At 37.2% G+C, this 22,535-nt stretch overlaps 1 protein-coding gene across 1 annotated transcript in view; it reads right to left on the reverse strand.

The window, feature by feature from the left end:
• The window catches only part of LOC116266718 (alpha-thujene synthase TPS3, chloroplastic-like), a gene marked incomplete at its 5' end in the record, with an annotated part of 24,958 nt that extends 9,323 nt beyond the window's left edge, over window positions 1–15,635 (reverse strand). Inside the window, 2 exons of the mRNA XM_050081135.1 lie at window positions 14,973–15,079; window positions 15,437–15,635. Coding sequence (XP_049937092.1) covers window positions 14,973–15,079; window positions 15,437–15,635 — 306 coding nt within the window. The remainder of the gene's footprint in view (window positions 1–14,972; window positions 15,080–15,436) is intronic.
• Window positions 15,636–22,535: the final 6,900 nt, after the last annotated feature.

Raw genomic sequence — 22,535 nt, forward strand, 5'->3', positions numbered from 1 at the left:
AGAACAAGTTTCCACAACTTTTTGTCCTTTTTTATGAAGGAAGTCTCTCACGTATATCACCGACTTCACACAAAGCAGCATCACCACAAAAGCATATAGAAAACACATATGCTAATGAAACCACATCTGAAAGATGCCCTGCCTTGATCGACCAGCTTCCCATCCCTATTTTAAACCTATTCACAGTACCTACACCATGGTCCTCATGAACCTTCATGGTTGCCGATCGTCACTAGCTAATGCCGGAAGGAATTCCATCTTTCTGTTTGCTCTCTCTCCTCCCCTCTCTCTAGACGTGCATAAGAACTCAAAATAAGTGAGCTGTCACTTTATTTTTTTCTTCGACCATACTTCACTTTTAGTGGTGGAGAAGTCAAAAAAGAAGGGCACCACCCTGTTGAATAGAAACAAATAATTAACATGGATAAGACTTTTCTCAATATTTTTTGGTTATAAAAGAGATATCACTGTCATTGAAAATTATATATATATATATATATTATATATATTATATATATATATTATGTGTGTGTATATATAACTAATAATAGATAATGAAAATACATATCACTTTTTTCTCTTTATTTTTCTCCTAAATATCTATCAAGCAGATCAGACAACCGTGATTAGATGGCTGAATAACTCTAAAAAGTCAAGTCACCATTCAATATATATATATATACACACACACACCACTACTTCGATCACAAACAAAAACCAACAGACCTCTTACAACATATATATATGTATATATACATATATATATATATATATATGTATATATATATATATATATATATAACACACACACACACCACACACACACACACACCTACTTGGATCACAAACAAAAGCCAACAGACCTCTTACATTATATATATATACATATATGTATATATATAAATATATATATATCACACACAACGCACTACTTCGATCACAAACAAAAACCAACACACCTCTTATATTGTGTTAAAAAGTGTTCTGAACAAAATATGAATCTCCTAATGTCTTCATTTTAAACACTAATTTAATCTAAACAATGTTTAAGTTCAAATACTTTTATAAAAAAAAGTATTTTTCTACTATTAAAATTTTGATGTTATAAAGTGCCATTCCTTTTTTAATTATTATGGTATAATTAATAAATTAAAAATAATTAACTTAATGTATGTTTATCACCAAATATATTTTAAGATAGTGCTAAGTTATAAAGAAAGAAATTTTAATAGGCCGGCTTCTGTCCCTTACCTAAGTGGTATGTTATTTATATATACATATATATGCACATGCACACACAACGAGAGAGAGAGAGAGAGAGAGAGAGAGAGAGAGAGAGAGAATGTGTACTAAATGAAACTAAAAACATCCAAAGAGTAATGGAAGCCACAGTACAACTCAAAAAAAAAGGATGAAACAAATAGAAGCAGCAGAGAAGAAGAGAGGAACCAATCCAACAGCGAGAAATCCCTTAGGATAGCTAAAAGCTCCATTCTTAGGGTTTGCAAAAAGTGGTGGAAAACAAAACGTGCTTTAGGAAAGAAGACTTAATTGGGAATGATCCAAATCTTCCACCAGAAAATACAAACCATGTATGCCAACTTCAAATACAGATGGCACATGGATCTAAAACTTCAGTTTAAAGGAATTAGACATTTTCCTCTTGTTGACAAATCGAGCACAGCTCTATGTTACAAAAATTTCCTAATAGCCATCGGTCAGCAAAACTAACCAAAATATCTTGGTCCGTTTCTTGTGAAGTTGCATCATGTTTTGCATGTCTCCATTTATTTTGTAGCTCTAAAACAATTAATGACGTCGACTTTTCTCTATATGCCACAGCTTTCTTAAACTCCAAATCTGTCAACCCTAAAAGGTCGCTGCTCTTCCCTATCAAGCTGTAGCTGGATGCCTATCAAGCTGTAGCTGGATGTCCCCCAGCACGGATTTCTGTGAGTTCTCAAAGGCAACAACCTAGCAATGTCTTCTAGGTGACTGTCACCTCAATCCATCAAAAGATGCATTTGCAACGATCAGTTGCTTGACCATGGTTTTAAATAATGGAATAAAACTTTGACAGTAGTTTTAATGATACAAAATAACCATTTGAGCACAAAAATATCTGCCCGATTTCAATATACACACACACAGAGATATATATATATATATATATATATATAATATATATATATATATATATATATATATATATATATATATATATATTGTGCACCTTAATTAGGTCGTCATACCACACACCATAATTAGGTCAATGATACATCACTCAGATGTTTTGAGGCGTTCTTCTAGGTGATGCACAGAGACCTCATGCAGGTGTGGACCTCTAACAACACTGGTTTAGGCTACTTGTCAAAGAAAGAAAAATCTGACAGAAGAATATTGCATGCATGACTCTTTTTCTGTCCACATCTTCTGTTAATCTTTCCACTTAAGAGCTGTTCGAGAATAAAAAAACAAATCAGGCCAAATCAGAGAGAGCGAGAGAGAGAGAGAGAGAGAAAGAGGGTGATCACATTTGCTCATGATGAGAGCAATGAGTGGAGAGCGTTCAGCTGAGTTCGGGTGGACATGGGCCAACACGAACATATTTGCATTAATAAAACAGTCAAAGCGAAAAAGAGAGTGTCCGGTCCAAGAAGGTACTCTATATAGAGAAGATATATCTTGTAAGAAAAAGATGACAAAGAAGATTGATTATATATATACATATATACATATATACATATATATATATATATATATATATATATATATATATATATATATATATATCCTGTAGAAACGGGTTGTCAAAACAGGTTATATGTAAAAAAATTGTGTATATGGGTACATAATGACCAAAATATCTCTTTTTATAGTAGAAAAGGAACATTTTAAAAGGGTATAAAAAGGTTATGAAAAAATTTAAAAGTGTAAAATAGACAGAGTATGCCATTAAAAAATTCAGAAATAACCAACCTTCATCTTTTTTCCTATGATATTGTATAATTGTGGATCCACAAAGTGTGCTGCAGCTCGATCTCATATCTCATATCGGGCATTGACCAGTTCCACAGATTCAAGTGGCCGAAGAAGAAGAAAGAGGAGAGGGGGTTGGTGGAGGAGGAGAAACTGCACTTTAGCCACCAGCATTGTCATGGGATGTCGCTCGTCGATTTCTTCAATCGATGTGGCTTCAGTTTTCGACACTGAAGGTCAACGGTGAAGCTCTCTCTAAAGAACGTAGGTGACCTTAGACTTAATTTCTTGCTTAGGTGGCCATTTGAGATCATTTTAGTGACGTACGTGGAGGGCTATATATCTATATGATCCAATATATTGCATGCCTAAGGTGTGGTTTGTACAGGTGAAAAGTGAAAACTGGAAGGAAAGTACCTCTAACATCACAAAGCACCCATCTAAATATGCTTTCTATATCAAAATTTTATCCCTCTATACATATCATTCTTGCAGCCAAAACAATACCAAAAGCCAAATTTTTCATTATAAATCGCGACCTTTGAAAGTTGATCAAACAAACTGATGGTCGCTAACATCATCTCTAAGAACTGATTGCCTTCTAACCAATACTTCCGGCTCAAACCGGACTGTTGCTTTAATGCCCACGTTTTTCTTTTTCTTTTTCTTTATTATCACAAAAATTCTAATAAGAGTATAGGCTATAATTGGTGGATTCAATAACTGATAAAAATAGTTGAAACTGTCCACTATATCATAAAGGGGGCAGTCATGGAAAGAAATGAATGGGTTACCAAATATATACCCAGGTAGAAGTGGTAACTAAAAATATTAAAAGAAACTAAAGATGATTGAGGGCAGCTGAGAAGCCTTCCTGAGAAAAATCATTTGTGGGTGTTGCTCGCCATGTATTGGCCTTATTTAACCCCATACCTCAGGTTCCCATTTGCTGCAGCCATAGGGGGAAGGGTTCCAGCAGTTAGAAATTAGGAAAAAGTCAAAGCTAACCCTTGTTTTCCTGCATCTCGGGGTGAAGATCAAGATCAAAGAGGCACTGGTCCACTTGGCTGTTATCCGCAGCTTGGAGGATCAAGAAAGCCAAGGAGCTAGGGTGCTGACAGTAAAAAATCAGGGGCTGTACAGTTAGAGAGACCCTGGTAAGTGTTATAAAGTTTCTTTTATAAATAATCTATATAGGTAGGTATATATATATATATAAAGCAAGGAGAATTCTACTTGGTGGGGCTGAAATGATACATGTAAATGCATGTTTTACAAGGAAATCGTGCTACACTGCCTTGGAACGCAGCCTTCTTGGCGGACTGAATTGATTGCAGCATAGAGCAATAAGGTATGGGAATACTCAGCTATGAGTGCAGCATGTAGCCCTTGTACTTTTTTTGCTTGTATATATATATATGTACATATATATATATATATATATATACATATACATACCTACCTATATATTTACGTGAATCTATGTATTTACGTGCCTAGATATGAATAGATGTGTGAAGTGTTATATTCTGGAAATGATACACAACACTCTTAGTCTTAGACATCTCTGATTGCCTAAAAATAAATATATATATGCATGTATGAGGTGTAATTACCTGTGTGCAGAAAAATAAATGGGTATTTTTAGGGTAATACATGAGCTGTTTGTGAAAGAATATATATAATGTGGTACTATGTTCATAATATAGTTATATGAAGCACACTGTGACACCCTTGTGCTGGAATTGTCTGTAACATGTGTTTCTAGTTCCATGAAGGTTTAAGTATGCTGAAATTGATGGTATGTGCACATGAAAGTAATTGGAAGCAGTTTGAACTGTCGTGGAACTTGAGGAACTAGGCATGGTTCTAGGCAACTCAATAAGAGGTAAACTCTCTTTTAGCTCATCAATAGGTCTAGACTTAATACATTCAGATCTGGACGATGACTTTAGCTAACTTGAAATGTTTGAGGCAGTAAAATTGGGACCACAATGAGAGTATAAAAAATTTCTTTCGTCAAAAATAACATGTCTAGATATGATGACACGATTAGAGATTGGATTGTAACAAACACAACCTTTATGACAGCTGCCATACCCAATGAAGACGCAGGTTTGAGCTTTGGCTTCTAGTTTTGAAGCATGTTTAGGCCCATTCGATGGATAGACGGTACAACCAAAGGTTCTTAGATTACTGTATTTGGGAACTTCATGCAAGAGCTTCTCATACGGCATCATTTGCAAGTCTGCAAAAGGCAACCTGTTAATAAGAAGAACAACAGTTTTAAAAGCATGAAACCAAATTTTTTGTGGCATATTGGCATGATTAATCATGGTGAGTCCCATTTCCACCAGATGCCTATGCTTCCTTTCTACTATCTCGTTCTACTGGGATGTGTAAGGGCATGTTATCTATCGATGAATACCTTGATTTTCAAGAAATGTGCTAAATTCTTTGCCCATGAACTATCCTCCTCCATCTGAATGGAAAATTTTCATTTTTGTTTCAAGTTGACGCCCTACTATGCATAAAAAGGTTTTAAAACATGGAAGCGTATCACTTTTCTTTGACAAGGGAAACATCCATGAGAAGTGAGAGTAGTGGTCAACCACTAAGAAACAATACATGTACCATTCTCGTGAAGCACATGGTGCTGGTCCCCAAATATCAACACGTAACACTTCAAGAGGTTTGGTTGCATGAAATGAATTTGATGTAATCCAAGCATTTTTGAAGTTACCCCAAATATCTCCTCCTCCATCTGAATGGAAAATGAATTTTATGCATTTTTCCATGCACACATGAAGAACAAAAATCTAATTTACGTCTTTCATCAACAGAAATTAAACCAGCAACTTTCAACGAGTTTAACAACTGAAAGTGAGCATGTCCTAGATGCAAATGCCATAACTAAATGTCTGAGTAAGAATTTTGAGAAACCAAAGAAGTATTAGTAGTATTTTATTGATCGTCATCTCCAATACTGAAAGGATTGCTAGTAGAGTCCTTCCTTTCTCTCGTCCATCTATAGAGTCCTCCTTTCTCAAGTGGCCCTGTGTAAAGAATCTCGCCCGTCTGCATATTCTTTACAATAAAACCATTAGAGGAAAATTCAATAGAGCATTGGCTGTCTTTGGTGAACCTTGCTACTGACATAAGATTCTTGTGTGCTTTAGAAGCATGCAACACATTTTTCAAAACAAAGGATGACGTCTTGCTAGGTAGGTACAACATTACCTATATTTTTAATTTGCATCTTACTACCATTGCCAACTATAATAGAATTAAAACCATGATAAGGAACATTACCTTGCATATCTTGTTCTGAATTTGTCACATGGTGGGAGGCACCTGTGTCTGGATACCAGGCTGAGTCTTGAGTATTGCTGACATTTTCTCGGCTACTAGATGCATTATCAGATTTTCCCATGTTGAGTGTCATGGCCATAAACACTTTTGGAATATCGTAACATTGTCGAGCTGTGTTATTTCTTCTGCCAAAATACTGACAAGTTATTCCTTGGTTAGACTTGTTAGTATTATTGTTTTTTCCATAGTTTCCTCTTCCTCCATTACGGCCTCTACCCCTACCACCATTACAGTTGCCACGCCCTTGCCCTTCTTCAGCAATAAAGGCAGTGGCAGTGGCTTTAACCTGAGTCATCTGGGATGAAGAAAGCATTCCAAGTCGTCACTCTTGAGTAATTAACATATCATATAATTCAGACCATGAAGGCATATCTTTGAATGCAGTAACTGTGGTAATAAAAGATTCATATTCGGAATTCAGTCCATTCAAGGTATAGAGAACAAGGTCTGTATCTGAGACAAAGTGCTGCACTCTGCTAAGATAATCATGTAAGAAACTAATATGTTGAAGGTATTCAGTCATAGACATTCCTCCCTTTTTTATGTTTTGTAATTCTCTTTTCAGCTGAATAATACGAAGATTATTTTGTGAGGCATACTGTTTTTCAAGGATGGACCAAGCATCTATAGCCGTGCCAACACGAACCAGTTGTGACATGACTGGTTGAGTCACAGTGACTTTCATCCAATTTAGTGCAATTTGGTCTTCATGATACCATAAATCATCAGCAGTATTTTCTTGTGTGTGTGCTTCATCAAGAAATTCAGGTGGAGCAGAACATATTCCATTAACATACTTGATTAAATTTTGACTTTTCATAACACTTTCAATTTGAGAATGCCAGAGAGGATAATTTGATCGATCAAGCTTGACTGAAACCAAACTTAAGAAAGCATTCCATTGTGTACCTGGTGGAGTAGAAGTGCAAGGAGCGTTAGATGAGGACAATGCAGCTATATTATACTAGAAATTTCTCCCTCGTTCAATCAACAGCCGACGAGCACAGTCAATATGATTTGTGTCTGATAAACAAAAAAGGCGACTAAGGAGGTGGATCGGGCGACTGAAGGGGCAGATAGGCCTCGGTGGTACTCCCTTGATAGCACGCTCCTTGGTGGACAGGTGAACACAAAAGGAAACAGCGTGCCCCCTGGTGACGGCTGGAAACAGCGTGACCTTCCCTTGTTGAGAGATAGAAAAAGAAGTCAACAGCGTGCTCCTCGATGAAGGCTGGAAAGAGCGTGGCCTTCCTTACACAGAAAAGGAGGCACGTGCCTCGGTGAAGGCAGGAAACAACACACTCCAAAAAGAAGGCACGTGCCTCAATGAAGGCAGGAAACAACACACTCGGTGCCACACCCTTGTTCAAACACTAAAAGGAGCAGCACACTCCTCGGTGAAACAGTGCAGTCCTCGGTGAAAACAAGAAGCAGCACGCTGCTCGGTGAAGACAGGAAGACAAGAAGCAGCATGCTCCTCGGTGAAGACAGGAAGCAGCACACTCGTCTGTCGTTTCCCTGGTTATGCCAAAAACTGTGGATGTAGGAAGAGGAACAGGAGACGCACCAGGGGGTGCAGCAAAGAGAGTGGCTGGAAAATGATGGTGCCGGCATCAAACAATGATCGTCATCCAGACAGGTGAAGCGTGGCTCTAGAAAGATGCAAAATATGGAAGACCACGGTGAAAGTAGTTGCAAGATTTGATACCAAGTTGAAAGAAAAGATGAACACACAGGTGTAACGAGGTTCGGCTAAAATCAGCCTACATCCACACAATGACTCTCTCTTCTATTCTATAACCACACAGAGAGAGTACATATATTGATAGTCACTTTATACAAGTTAGATCCTTGATTTTAGGATCTTGATTTACACGACAGATTTGGGCAAAACTATAGAAGAAGATAGGGGAAATGATTTCTTTCTCATTTAGAGAAGATTGGTCAGTTTTGGATAGCTCTTGAGTTTTGGAAACCATACCCTGTCCTTCGTAACTGATCTTGATCATATCCGTTCCATAGATCTTATCATTGTTAACAAATCTAGCACAGCCCTATGTTACAGAAATTTCTGAATATTTTCTCCAAGAAGAAGGTCATTCTGCTGGACCAGAAACCCCGAAAGAGGCTTGGTGATTCTTATTTGAGAGATGGGCTCTATCTACTATATTAACTTGAACACAAACAAGGCACTTCCAGCTGACAATAAGAATGAAGAATCACTCCTATGGCACTATAGGTTGGGATATTTGTTTGATCTAATTCTCAAAACTGTGTTTCTTAAGCTCGTCTACAATTTTCCAGTATGTGAGACATGCAATTACGCAAAGATGACTGGACAATCATTTCTTGAATCTGAAATAAAAAGCCAATATTGCTTCAACTTGGTTCAGGCCGATGTATGGGGCCCAGCCCCTGCTGTTTCCAACTTTATTTTCAGATACTTTCTCCTGTTAAAAGATGACAAATCATGGATGAGTTGGGTGTTCTTTCTCAAGAAAAAAGGATGAAGTCTTTTTTATTAGCAGGCATTGCATGGCCACTAGCAATATCTAATATTAACAAAAGTCACGCACTGGGTGAATTTTATCCAATCTTAAGACTGTGAAAGGTTCCAGATTGGGTTGAGAAGGACTTGGCTTCACATGCAAGACCCACAAATATTATTAACTGACAAATTTTTGGTGGTGGCGAACCCTCTGCTAGGTTAAAAGAATCAAAACTTAGCTGGAACAATCTTGACATCAGGGCTGGGGCTTTTTCTCTCTATATGTTTGAAGTTGAACTCTTGTCCTCAGAAGAGGGGTCGACCTTTTAGTTGTTGTTAGCTCATAGCCATCAAGACATCCTTTGCCTTTCTCACTCCTCTTTTTTGCTTCTATTGTCGTTTCTTTGCTGTTCTTAATTTGTAATTTGGTGCTTTCTTGTCATCTATTTTATAATTTTTTTTTATTTTATCTATAAAAATTGGTTCAGATCAACCTATTTGAATCGTACCAGTTTGTTATCGGCCCGATATTTGATCAAATTATAATTAGCATGCAGAGTTCTATATTTTATTAAATAATCTTATTCCTAGTCCCATGAGTTCTTTTCGGCGATTGCCTGGGCCTCCCTTTTTACACTCCTACGCATGTCCAATGATATTGGATCGTGTAGGTCGGTGCAGGGTTGTAGTATTTTTTTTTATAAAGCTGTGTATATTTTGGAATATTTACTTTTTCATAAACCCTTTTTGTCCTTCTAAAAGTCTTTTTCTTTTTACTTAGACATGTTATTTTGGTTATTTAGCACCCATATGCATAATTTTTCATGCATAAGACCATATAAGACACTAATTTTAGATCCGGCTTTCCATAATGCTCATGCCCATGTGAGTAGAGTCAAATGTCCTTCAACTGGCATACATAGTGCTTCCAAGTTCCATCCTTGCACTAGTATAGCACATTGCTCTCGATCCGATTAGGTCGACTGGAAACTGAAAGGATGTCATCGTCGTTTAAGAAAAGTCATTCTTGGGATTCAAATAAAAGTCAGCTGAATTTTTCTCCTTTAACTGGCCCTTGCATCCAATTAAGACGAACCGATACAATTAATTTCTAGTAACTAAAACTTACAAGTACATCATATGTTCATAACCATCACAGTGCTTTTGCATTGACCAGTTGTTTGAGCATGATCTTTTGAAAGCAGTATTTAATTATACAAAATAACAAAATAACCACTCTACTGCAGAAGTAGCTGCCTGAAATGTATGAAGTTATTAACATGAACATAACTAAAGTTTGTGCGGCACCATCCATCATGTACCTCCACCACGGGACTTACCATCGCACAAGATGATTCAGTTGAATTTGAATGAACCTGCAATTGTGGGTCACCTTATACAGGATATGCTCTGTCACTAGGGAAGATCTCTATATTTTAATTTTAATTTGTTCTGTCTTAATGCAAAATACAAGGTCGGCCGAATGCTATTGGGCCCAGCTGTTATTAATTACCAAATAAGCACTTTATTAATTTGTCAGTCATTTGACCCAAATAATGCCAATGTTTAATTGATACCATATTTTTTTTCATTTAAGAATTAGAAATAGAATTATATCAATTAATTATCAAACATTTCATGATTTTGTCATCTAGCTACCTCTAGCTTTGATAGTCATAGCACTAACTTCATCCACATTTTCTTTTCCTTGGCCCTGCAAATTAATCATCGTCAAAAACATTTTCATAAAATTACATCAAATTGATAGACATAAATTTCAAAAAACTAACAAAGTATATTATTTTGCAAACATGTACGAAGGTTATTATAATGTACTGCTGAAGTTGAAAAAAACAAAATCATTATCAATAGATTATTGATAAAAAAAACATATAAAGACAGAAAATAGTGCGTGAGCACCCCGATCGTCAGGAAGGGGATGTTCAAGTAATATTGACAAAGTTACTCTTTGATGTAGATTCATTACTTATTTTTTCTATTAAAAGGGACGACAGCCTAACTCTGAGTAGAGTTTGCATCGAAAGTTACAAAGAAAATTGTGGTGGTGTACTTATGTCCGGATGGTTTGAGAGATTGATTCGATCCTCCTTTGTACTTTAAGTTGTGTTTGATAGTTTGATGTAGCATCGAAAGGTATGCTTTAAAGGATCCTCAGCTTAAACAAACTAAAGATTTATGTAGCATGGATCTTAAATCCACGTATATTAAAATTGATAGATTTAAGGTCGGACGAGGGGGAGTTTCGACCTGATCTGGTCCCTGTTGAAACAAATACAACCACAACAATAAAAACAAGCTATTGGCAACGCCTTTTGTCGTTGCAAATAAGATTATTGCCAACTCGCAAAAGTCCAATACTCGTCCTTGCCCTTTGCAGTGTTGCCAAAGTTTCGCTAGCCTCGGATCACCTGCTGCCATTTTAGAAGTGCACGGACTGGTCATTCCCAGCTTTTATCCAATGACATGCCCCGTGTTGAGAAAACTTGACAAATCAATGTAAATTTGGAAATTTACATGGACAACGACAGATTCAGATTAGACATCCCTATCAAGTTTGAATTAAGAATGCATTTATAAAAGAAAGAATCGTTAAAATTTACTTGTTTCCACCATTCTTTCCGTTCTACTTCAAACTTCTCAGCCATGGAAAAATGATGTATTTGATGTAATCCAAGCATGGCTTTCCTTCAACAATATTGGGTGGGCAGTAAGCTTCTTGATTTCCACATCAACTTCTGCCTACAAGATCCAAGATCAAAGAATAGATCAGTTTTCAGCACAAAGAAACTAACCAGCGTCAATCAATAGGACAAGCTTCTACAACAGGAAGAAACTAATCTAGCATGCACCTTAGAAAGGACAAGCTTCTGTGAATCAATCATGCCCATCGAGTCTAGATCTTGATTAACTCTCCACTCCTTGCTGACGTCCACATCTGCAGTGCCTGATAGGACCATAACTAGTTCAGATCTGATGAGATGACTCAGATGTTCTCTAGAAGAGAAATTAACTCATGATCAACTAAGTCAAAACCAGCTTCATGCCATCAAGGGACAAAATGCAAGTTCCGACTAAAATTGACTTTATACTGATGAAACTAAAAAAAAAAGGAGGAAATTCGGAAATTGAAACTGTTGCAGTCTTAATGTATTAGAAGCAAAGTAGTTTACAAATCAAATCATGAGAATATATATTGTTACATTAAAGAGAGGCAGCTCTTTAAATAGTAAGTAGATTACACCTGTGACATGTAACTTGTTTCCAATAGCTACAGGTGTGCCATGAGTCTTAAGAATTATATTTATAATTTCACCAATACATTCTACTTGTTGAGTAAATTGGCCAATAGAAGATATACCAAGATAAGATCAAGAGAAAGGATTAAGTAGACCAAGTAAGGTTACTAAAAATAGCAAGAAGGCAATAGACAGTATAAAGGCTATAATCCCAAAAGATCTTGGATGCTCCATGAGCAGCAACTAGGGCACGGCCATCAGCAAAGAGGAATTCCTACATCCATACCAGTGCTACATAGTAATGAGACTGAATAATCATCTTAACCATGTGTTCCAGGAGGAAGGCCTTGAAGTTGTTCAGTATAAGGTGGCATATCGAAAAGTACAAAGTCATAAAATTCTTAATAAATAAGTAGATTGTACTGATTTCCAAATAAATATATTCATGCATACAAAGTATGTGGAATGGATCAAAGAAAGTAGGTCTTACAAAAGCTTTGAATGCTGGACGATGTGCAGCCATCTCATATAAGCAATTTGCAAACCATATCCAAAACTTATACTAAAAAAATTAGTACAATTATCATACAAAAATATTGGCCATCATGGAAAAAACGAGAGAGAGAAGAGACCAAATATCAGATTTGAAACCATATTGAATGGCTGAATATAAATCGTTAGAGAGAGTTATAAGATTACATAGGTTAGCCACAATCTACTTCACCCATTTTCAAAGACCCAGAGGAATTAATCAACAAAAGAATATCCAAAACAAAACGAGCAGAAGCTATGGTAAAAATGCATGCTTGAAATGTAGAATGCTTTGTAGCTGCACTTACTAAAAACACTCGATATTCTCTTTGACTTAGCTATTACTTACAAGACACACTATTAGAAAAGTGACTCATAAAAGATGGTAGAGACATTATGGAGGATGACCACCATACCACATGCAAGATAGCATGTGTATAAAAATATCAATAAACATGCATTAAAAGATCGATATAAATATGTAGATAAATAGCTATATGTAATACATAAATAAATAGAGAACTAATGTAAATGTGTACGACATTTTCACTTCAAATAATAAGTCACCTTTGAGTCTTTGATAACTTTGAAGAAACCAAATGTAAAATTAGGACTCGTGTGTAAAAAAAGTGTAGCAAATACCGCCAAACTACCTTATAGGTATCCGCACTGCCCTTTCAAGATAATCTAAGGTGCCCTCTATTGTTCCTTGCAACACCACCTTTAAAGTCAAATAAAATAAAACATCAACCTCGTATTTGAAAAGAATTAACATGGCATTATTATAAGACTTGTCAGTTTCACACAGAAAAAAACCTCAAAATGATCAAATGTAGTCAGACTAGGAGAAAAGATAATGAAAGATATACAAAATGTGCATTTCTAAGATTATAAGATTCTAACTTTTAGAACTAATGTAAATGTGTCATTGACTTGAGGATACAACATCGAGCTCGACTCACTTAACTCGTTTATATTAATTTATTACTTCTTATTTCTTTTAACTCATTGAACTGGTTTTTTAATTAATTCAACTATAAACATTCGTCTAACTATTAATGCTAGTGGAGCTGATTTTAAATGGATCGAGTTCTTACAACTCGAACTCGATCTTTGAGTATAAATTTAAGCTTGAGCTCAACTTGTTTCAAGTCAAGCTTTTACAACGGAGCTCGAGTCAAGCACAAGTTGATTTTGACTCTTACATTAGGCATCCGACTAAATCACACCCTTAAAGAACTCTTCATATAAATAGTTTTTTGGTAGGAGGATGACATGAAGTTTTACAAAAGCAGTTTAAAAAGCAAAACAAAACAAAACAAAAAGGTTAAAAAGATAAGCGGATCGTGTTTGGCTCATAAGAACTGAGATTATGAACGGGGTTGTATCGGACCGGTTGACTGGGTCGATCCAGCTCAGGTCTTAACTGGGGTCAATGATATATCACATGAACATTATTTTTGGGGTCCCACCAGCATGTGGTTGCAGGAGGTGATCGTCTCGATGAGCATCATCATCCCATCCCTATCTAAAACTCATCCTTATCTGGTTCACCGTGATCTATGGGGGTTCAGCGGCTCTTTTTTCATGTCTCCCTGACACTGCCTTCAAATTTAGGGAGAGAGTTGAACGTGCAATAACCAGAAACACACAATTATGACCAAATAAAACCCTTACTTATAGGTGACAAAAGTCTATAACTTTTGTTCCTACAATAAACAATTCATTTCTAAGTGTTGGACATTTTTCATGGCTGGACCTTAGCCCTGTGTACATTCAGTTGGTGCAAAAGAAAGCAGTCTGTTGCCCAGATCATACTTGACATGCATGTTCTGCTGTGCAATATTCCCAAAGACGGGCATCTCTCCATCTTTAATGGCTAAGCAGGCAATTCCACTTCTAAACATTGCAAAGATATTTGAAGGTGGCAACTTCCAGTCTGCATTAGCGAAATGAAAGGTCATCCCCGGCAACCCTTCATATGGATCACCATTGTTCTCTACATGGTAACACAGCAAATCTTGCTCTAGAGGATAGAAGCGTTCATGGTTTATGACATTTGCCGCTTGAACATACACATCTTTTGCAAGAAAAGTCAGGCTGGTACCCGAGTCTATGATGATTGATCTGGCATCTCCCAACAATGCAGTCGTCTGTGCACCACCAAATTGTATGTCGAGTCTGCTGTTCCCAACACTTATGTTTGTCAGGATGAGCACATAAAAGCTGCCTTCACCACCATCTGATGCCATCGGCGTCTCTTGAACATCTTCTGTGCCTGAAAACGGTGCATCCTCACCGAATTTGAGCTGTCCCGCAGAATTGTTTTCATTTCTATACGGGGGAAGACAGTAAGCAAATTTGTCATCAATGGAAGAGCCAATCTGTTTAACAAGAGAGGGAGGACCACGGCCAAGGCCAGGAACTTTACGCAGGGCAGAATCAGGATTATCTTCACGATGAACAGAACCAAAGACAATTCCTTCATGCTTGATGGTGTCGGCACCATTGTCAAACAAGAGCATCTCGGAGGCTAGGACCCCTTCTACTTCGGAATTTGGTCTATAGGAATATCTGAAACAGAAAAGTTGGTCGCTGGTGCAACGATGGTCGTGCAATTCCGTGCAAAAGCTGGTGGAGCATCTCCTGTTCTTGTAGGTGGATGACTGAAGTGGATCAAACATTGGTGTTTTGACATGGCAGTTGTCACAATGGCAGCATGTTGTCCATATGAGGTTGCTACCAGCGTCTATAATGGCCCAGTACAGGCTGGATGGGGTACCTAGCGAGAGTTTCACGAGAAACTCACCGGGACCAGCCATCACAGGGCTGGAGATCACACTGGTGGTATTGGAAAACCGTGAAGCAATGCTGCATGAGCGCAACATGGAGGGTGGAGCCTCCTTCTCTGCTCGTTGAGCTAGAGTGGATGAAGGGTCATAGATAGGTGACAGGGATGAGTCTCGATGAAAGAGGTCTATAGAGAAGCTGAGAGGTTTGGAAGCGAAGATTGTGGTAAGGTTAGGCAGTATTGCAAGTAGGAGCAGCTGGAGGAGGAGGCTGAATGCTAAGGGGGAGAAGAAGGTTGCCATGGTGAGGACTAAAAGGCTGCTGTACTAAGGATAAATGTGTTGATATTTATAACGGAAGTCATAGTTATGGTGGCCACTGATGAAGGGAAGCATTTGGATTTGAAAATTCTGCAAAAAAAAAAGACATGTGGCTGAACTGAGCTACATATTCCTTTGTGTAACCAGTAACCATCACAATGGAGAAAAGTGGTAGCATCTTCCAATTGTTAAGCTTAGGTATAACAATGACAAACATTTGAAGACTTTTAAACACAAAAGGAAGGCAGAAGACACTTTAACGTATTACTTAAGTGACCACAATAACTGTTGAATACGTTGGAAGAAGAGATTGTCCTAATGGTGTTTGAAAATTTTTTTTAGGCATCAGGGGTGGAGCCAAGGGAGGCTCGCATGGCCCTGGCCCCACCTCAATTTTTTATTTTTAAAATTATATGTAAATTTTAGTAAATTTCACTTGTCCTATATAAAAATTTTGAAAAATGATATTTTGACCTTAGTCAAAATTTAGAAACATTAATTGGGCCCTTCTCATGAATTTTTTTTGGCTCTGTCCCTGTAACACATGGTAGTCCCTGCTCCAAAACCTGTCCATTGACCTCCTTAATCCGTGAACCTTGAAGTGTTTGGAAAATCTTTCTCGCACACGATCCCTCCCTATACATATATATATACAAATGTCTTTCCACCCCACGATATTATGGGCTCTCATCTGGTGATAGTTCATGGGGCAGAGGCTCACGCAGTGAGGGTTTGCAGGTATGCAATGTCCATTTTGGCCATATCATATACCTCTTTTATATTTTTATATATATAGCAAAAAATTAAATGGTGACTCTGATTATTCAATGTTAATCTACTTGTTCATAAGGACTATTTGATTCATTATAATGAATGGACGAGAGAAAACTAAAGAAAAAAAAGTAAATGGGTATTTTTGTCATCTAGTATTAGTTTATACCTTTTTTTTTTCTTCATCTTTCTCTCAACCGTTGAGTGGGTGAATGTGTATATGGCCAGAATATGTATATATATATATATATGAATATTAGCAGTAATTGGCTGGCGTTACATGGCTAGTAACAATATTTTATGTTATCAAAGTCTTGCATTGAGTGATGTTTATCCACTCTCAAGACTGTAAAAGGTTTCATGTTTGAGTTGAAGTTGGACTTCCATTTCGTTCTTAAATCAAAATTCCAAACCATCAAACACCCCCTAAAAGAGCGGTCGACCGTTTGTTTGTTCGTGGCCATTCTCTCGGGCCAGGCTATCTATAACAGCGTGTAGTCATCTCCTTCTCGGGCCCAAGGATGCCTGTGAGGGGGCCAAATATCCATCAACTAGTATAGTGCTTCCACTCCAGTTGCAGTATAGAAATGTAGCACCAACATCACTCGTGCTCCGTTAGACTTATGCTAAGCATCCCCCTTTCCATCTACCTACTTAGGGGTTGTTCTTATTTTGAAAATTTTATGAGTGTCCCTACTGTTAAATGACTCTTTAACAATATTGGAGCCACATTGTGGATATTGTAAGCAATTTCCCTTACCAGTCATTGATACTAGTTTTTAAAACTTTTAATATACCTTAAAGTTGAGAATTAAACTAATATTGCACCTTACCCAGAAATTTTTGGATTTGCCACTACCCCTTTAGGGTTCTATTTTTCTTCAGCTTGTTCTCTCGCTGAAAACCATTTTGGTGATTTTCTTCAGGATTGCATGCAACTTTTTGTGTTTCTGCACCCTTGTCCAAAATCCAAGCAATGCTAAGTAATAACGTTTGAATATTCTTGTGTTGAAGAATTCCAATCATAAATTCATCAAGAACAGAGACATCTTAACATATCCCTTAGGTAACCACAGTAAGCGTTGAACATGCTGTAGGAGGGAAAGTATTGAAGCTAAGTGTGGGTTGCTGTGCACCATTGCCTATACCAGTCAGTCAAAAATATATTGTGATGATGGTGGACCCAGCTTCTGTCACATCATAGTGCCCACGTTTGATGTGACTCACGTGCCCTCCAGCCAAAAGGCTTGGCTCCGCCACTAAAAACGGGTTGAGATCACAAGTTGGCGGGTTAGCATGAGCTTATTCGTGTCATAAGAAATCAATTTTTTGATGGGATATTCATATGATCCACCTATTATAGAAGGTTGACTGGAAAATAGATGAATGTCATCATACTTTAAACATGTTTAACGATTAAAATGGGTGATTAACAATGGATTGGCAAGATCATTTCTGAATATTCAAGGGATTCAAATAAAAGTTGGCCTATTTTTTTCTCTTTGAACTGGCCTTTGTGTCCAATTAAGACGAACCTCTACGGCTGGATGGTTATTTTCTTGTTTGGTGTTGATAAAAACCAAAGCAAATGATGCATTTGCAATGATTAATTGCTTGACCATGGTTTTCAGTGATGGAATAAAACTTTTGTGGCAGTTTTTAGCAACACAAAATAACCATCCGAGCATAGAAACAGCTGTGATTTCAATACACACACACACACACACACACACACACAGATATATATAAAAGTACCATATTCTTATTTCAATAAATGCAACTGCATTTCAATTAACAAAAAAATTAATCTTATAATGAATTAAATGCTGAGCAGGTACTATATGTTCCGAATTTTAGCTACACATGCACTCGTTTAATATTCTTCAGTGATCCCAAAATCTGTTCCAAACATGCGTCAGCAACTTGAAAATATGTCGTTGTGTACTAAATCCATCCCATACATGTGTCGGGGACTCAAGAATATGTCGCTGTGTACTAAATCCATTCCAATCATGTGTAAGGGACTCGAAAAAATTTCACTAGCCAGTACACTGTGCAAGCTACAACAACCATCATTGTTGATGGAGGGTTGGCATTGTTAGTTGCAAAGGTAAAAGACATTGTGAAGTTAAGCGATTTATATAACTGTCACAGAACACATTGTGTTATGGGACCGAAAATTCCATTGTCAAAGTTACAATAAGGTGTAGGCACATTCCATGGCCATTTTGCTAACTTAAAGCAACTAATGTCACAACAAACACAACTAAGACACGATGGCCATTTTCATCGATAATCGTTTGGGCAACGGGACTTGTGTTGGTGTAGATTTGACCGTCGCGATTACTTATTAGCGACAGAATTGCCAGTATTAGCGACTGTCGAGTTAAAGCCGTAGTTAATGTTCATACTCGTGCAGACATATCTAAGTTAAGCTTTAAACTTAAACAGGGGGGAAAGCATCTTTAAAACAAGATACATATATTTAATCAACATGAAAAAATAACACCATCAACCACATGACAATCAGGACATAAAACATAAGCAGCGTCCAATGCTGCCAATTATAGACTAGTACAGAGAACCGCGTAGATCATCACGATACACCCTCACTTTAGAATTCGCAAAGACCAATTGGTTATGTTAAATACCATTATTGCCAATAAACAAATGTTAGTATTATAATGAAAGATTTTAATTCAACTTATAAGGAGTCTGAAAAATGGGCCTGCCCCTGCTAGACAAGCCTGCTTATCATTCAATGGATTCATTCAAGATGTTGGACTAAGAGAGATTGTGGACAGAAACAGAGCTTTCACTTGAACCAATCTCTGCTCCCTGACAACATTGGTTCAAAGCAAGTTAGATAGATTTTTGAGCAAGTTGAAAATTGTGGGCAGGTTTTGGTAGAACCAAGAAGTTCTTTAGGCCACTCAGCACTTCTCTTTTACATGTAAATTAAATATCTTTGAAACCGCATGCAAGAGAAGATGAAGATTTAAATAGTTCCTTTATTGAGAGTGTCAACCTAGTTGTAAGGTCAGTATTGCAAGAGCATGGAGAGTGGAGTGTAGAGGATGTGCAGTGCTTAAACTTCTGGCAAAACAGAATAGACTACGACCATGCCTAAGTAATTGGAGTAAGTATAGAACCAAGAAAGTTGATACCAGAATTAACGTACTTCAAAAGGTCCATTTCCGAAAATCATATTAATGTTTTCTTGGGGATGCTCTTTGAGATGAAGAAAAAGAAAGTAAGGGTATCATGGCTAAAAAAAGGGGCTAATAACAGCAAATGTTTTCATGCTATGTTCAAGAAAGGTAAAAAAAAGTAGACTCTTGCACATGAAGACAGATGATGGGGAGTTTTATGAGGAGGATCCAATTCTTTCAGCATGTACTTCTCATTTTTAAAGAGTTTTTACACGTGACAACTCAACAAGAATTATTATGGATCAGCTTGCTGTTGGTCACTGCCTATTTATAAAAGAAAACTTAACGTTGTTAAGTCCGATTTCAGATGAGGAAGTGCAATAGCTGTTATGGGTGCCAACTCCAATAGCGCACCAGGTCTGAATGGGTTTCTGAAATCGTTCCTTCAAAAAAGTTGGGGCACGTTAAGGACTAATATCACAGTTGCCACTAGAGATTTCTTTTTTCTAGAAAGGAAAGCTTGTTAAGAAACTAGGCCGAAGTCATATAATCATAATTCTTAAATTTGATTCAGCTGTGCACATTTCCAATTCAGACATATTTTTCTTGAGAATAGTGTACTGAAATTTATTTTCAGAATCATGGTTTCAAGAATGAAGAAGGCACCAAAGTGGGTCATTTCCAACATGGAAGGTGGTTTTTTGAAAGATAGAAACATCCACCAATGTCTTGTTCTTGTGCTTGAGATGGTATACACAATGTCTAAAGCTAGATCAATTAGCTTATGTTGAAGATAGACCTATCAAAAGCATATGACAGGGTCAATTGGACTTTCTTACAGGCTGCCATCTTGCATTTAGGATTTCATCCTATTTGGACTTAAAAGGTAATAAAAGTAGTGAAAAATGATTTCTGTGCTCTTGTGATTAATGACCATCAAGGTGAATACTTTGGATCTTCTCATGGTCTGCAATAAGGTTCCCTTTATCTTCATTTTTATTCCTCATTGTCATGAAAATCTTTTCACATACATTGCAAGCTACAATTCAAAGAAGAATGAATGAAGTACTGCATATTGGAAGAGGCATAGCAGGGGTTTTTCCTACAATGTATGCTGATGCCATCTTGATTTTCTTAAAAGCCTTCAAGAATGGATTTCTTTATCTACATTTTTTTTTTCTGTTTGAACTCCATGCTGGAATGATGATTAACCTTAAAAATAAGCATTCTTCTTTTTCAATATGGGCCAAAGCAAGATTGCAAGTATTTGTAATTAGTTCAGTGAGAGCCTAGGATAGTTTCCCACTCGATATTTGGGTCTCCCACCCAAGGCAATGAATTTGAGAATGTTGGTACGGTTCTTATTCTTTTAAAAATATAGAGTAAACTTAGTTTATGAAAAAGCATGCTACTTTCCTATGCAGTAGGATCTACTTGATCAAGTCAGTATTAGAAGCACTTCATATTTACTGGATGTTGTTGCTCAAGTGCCCTCTTGGTGTCATTAAGAAAATGGAACAGATTATGTGCAGTTTTTTATAGGAAGAGTCAGATGCAGGGGTAAGCCTCATTTACTTGCCTGGAATGTCTTGGCTTTTCCTAAATACGAAGGTGGGCTCGGCATTAGATATCTTAAAGAGGTCAGTGAAGCTAGTCGGTTGTTTCTAGGATGTACATTAATTTTTCACCAGGGCATATGGGACTCATTATGCATGAAAAAATATTTGAGTAGGAAAAGTACTTGATATGTGGAAATGGTTCCAAATATTTCTTCTCTTGGGCGGGATCTAAATCTGTTACTTGAAATGTGATGAATGGGGAGCTTGCTAAGTTCTATGGAGGATGTTTTACTCAAGCAGATTCCATTGGATCTGCTTGGGAAGTAGAACCTTTCCTTCGAAGGTCGGTTAAGTAAATGCTAATACAGCACCACATTGAGCTAAATCTATGGCGACATGTGCAATGCATTGGAGATTGCCTTCAACTTAGGCTCATGCAAAGTGCAGATTTTCTTTGTTCTAAATAAAATCATAAACCTGCAAAGCTCAGGAGCCAAGTTTGGAACCATGTAAAATTAAAGGAATGGTAGTTACATGGCACAGTGTGGAACGCAAAAGTGTTACCTAGAGCTAACTGGTTTGAGTTTGTTTGTAGTTATTAACATCTACCTGCTGATGCCAAACTTCAACAAGTAGGGTCTTCCATTTTTTCTGTCTTTAAGTTGTGTGGAGGGCAGGTGAAGTTCTATCTCACTTTCTTTTCTCGTATACTAATGCTATGAACATTTAGCAATGCATCTATTCATGGTTTGGAGTTGATAAATTCCATACCTCAGACTTTTTCTCTGTCTGGAACTGGTGGTGGAGGAAGAGGTTCTCATGTAAAGAATTCAGATGGTGTTGGCTTGCCTGCTTCAATATCACAATCTGGAAGCTATGGTGTTTCAAAAAATCACGTGGTGCATAAAGAGGTGGTTAAGCTAGCTGAGATTGCTAAGAGGGAAGTCTGACACTCATGTTGTGAGGTATTCTATAAACAAGAATGAGGACAATATGTAAAACAGGCGATAAATATCTAGATGCAAACCTTATTTTCAGCCATTTTTGGCATTGTCAGAGTAAAGATGAGTGGGGGCTGGAAGTGGCCACATTGTGTTGCAAATGTTTATAAAGTGGCTGGTTTACTATGGTTTAATGCCTCCCCAATCAGGAAAACCAGGTTGGTGGTACAAAGGTTTCTCTTCTCAAACATGATCAGAATTATGGACTCTGTTCTTGTAGAGAGGATTCCTAAAGACTGTCATGTTACTCTAATCACAAACTGTCATGCTCTTAGTTCTCATGTCAAGGAACTAAGAGAGTGACTCTGGTTCATT

The sequence above is a fragment of the Nymphaea colorata genome, chromosome 13 (genome assembly GCF_008831285.2).
Source record: "Nymphaea colorata isolate Beijing-Zhang1983 chromosome 13, ASM883128v2, whole genome shotgun sequence".
Lineage (NCBI taxonomy): Eukaryota > Viridiplantae > Streptophyta > Magnoliopsida > Nymphaeales > Nymphaeaceae > Nymphaea > Nymphaea colorata.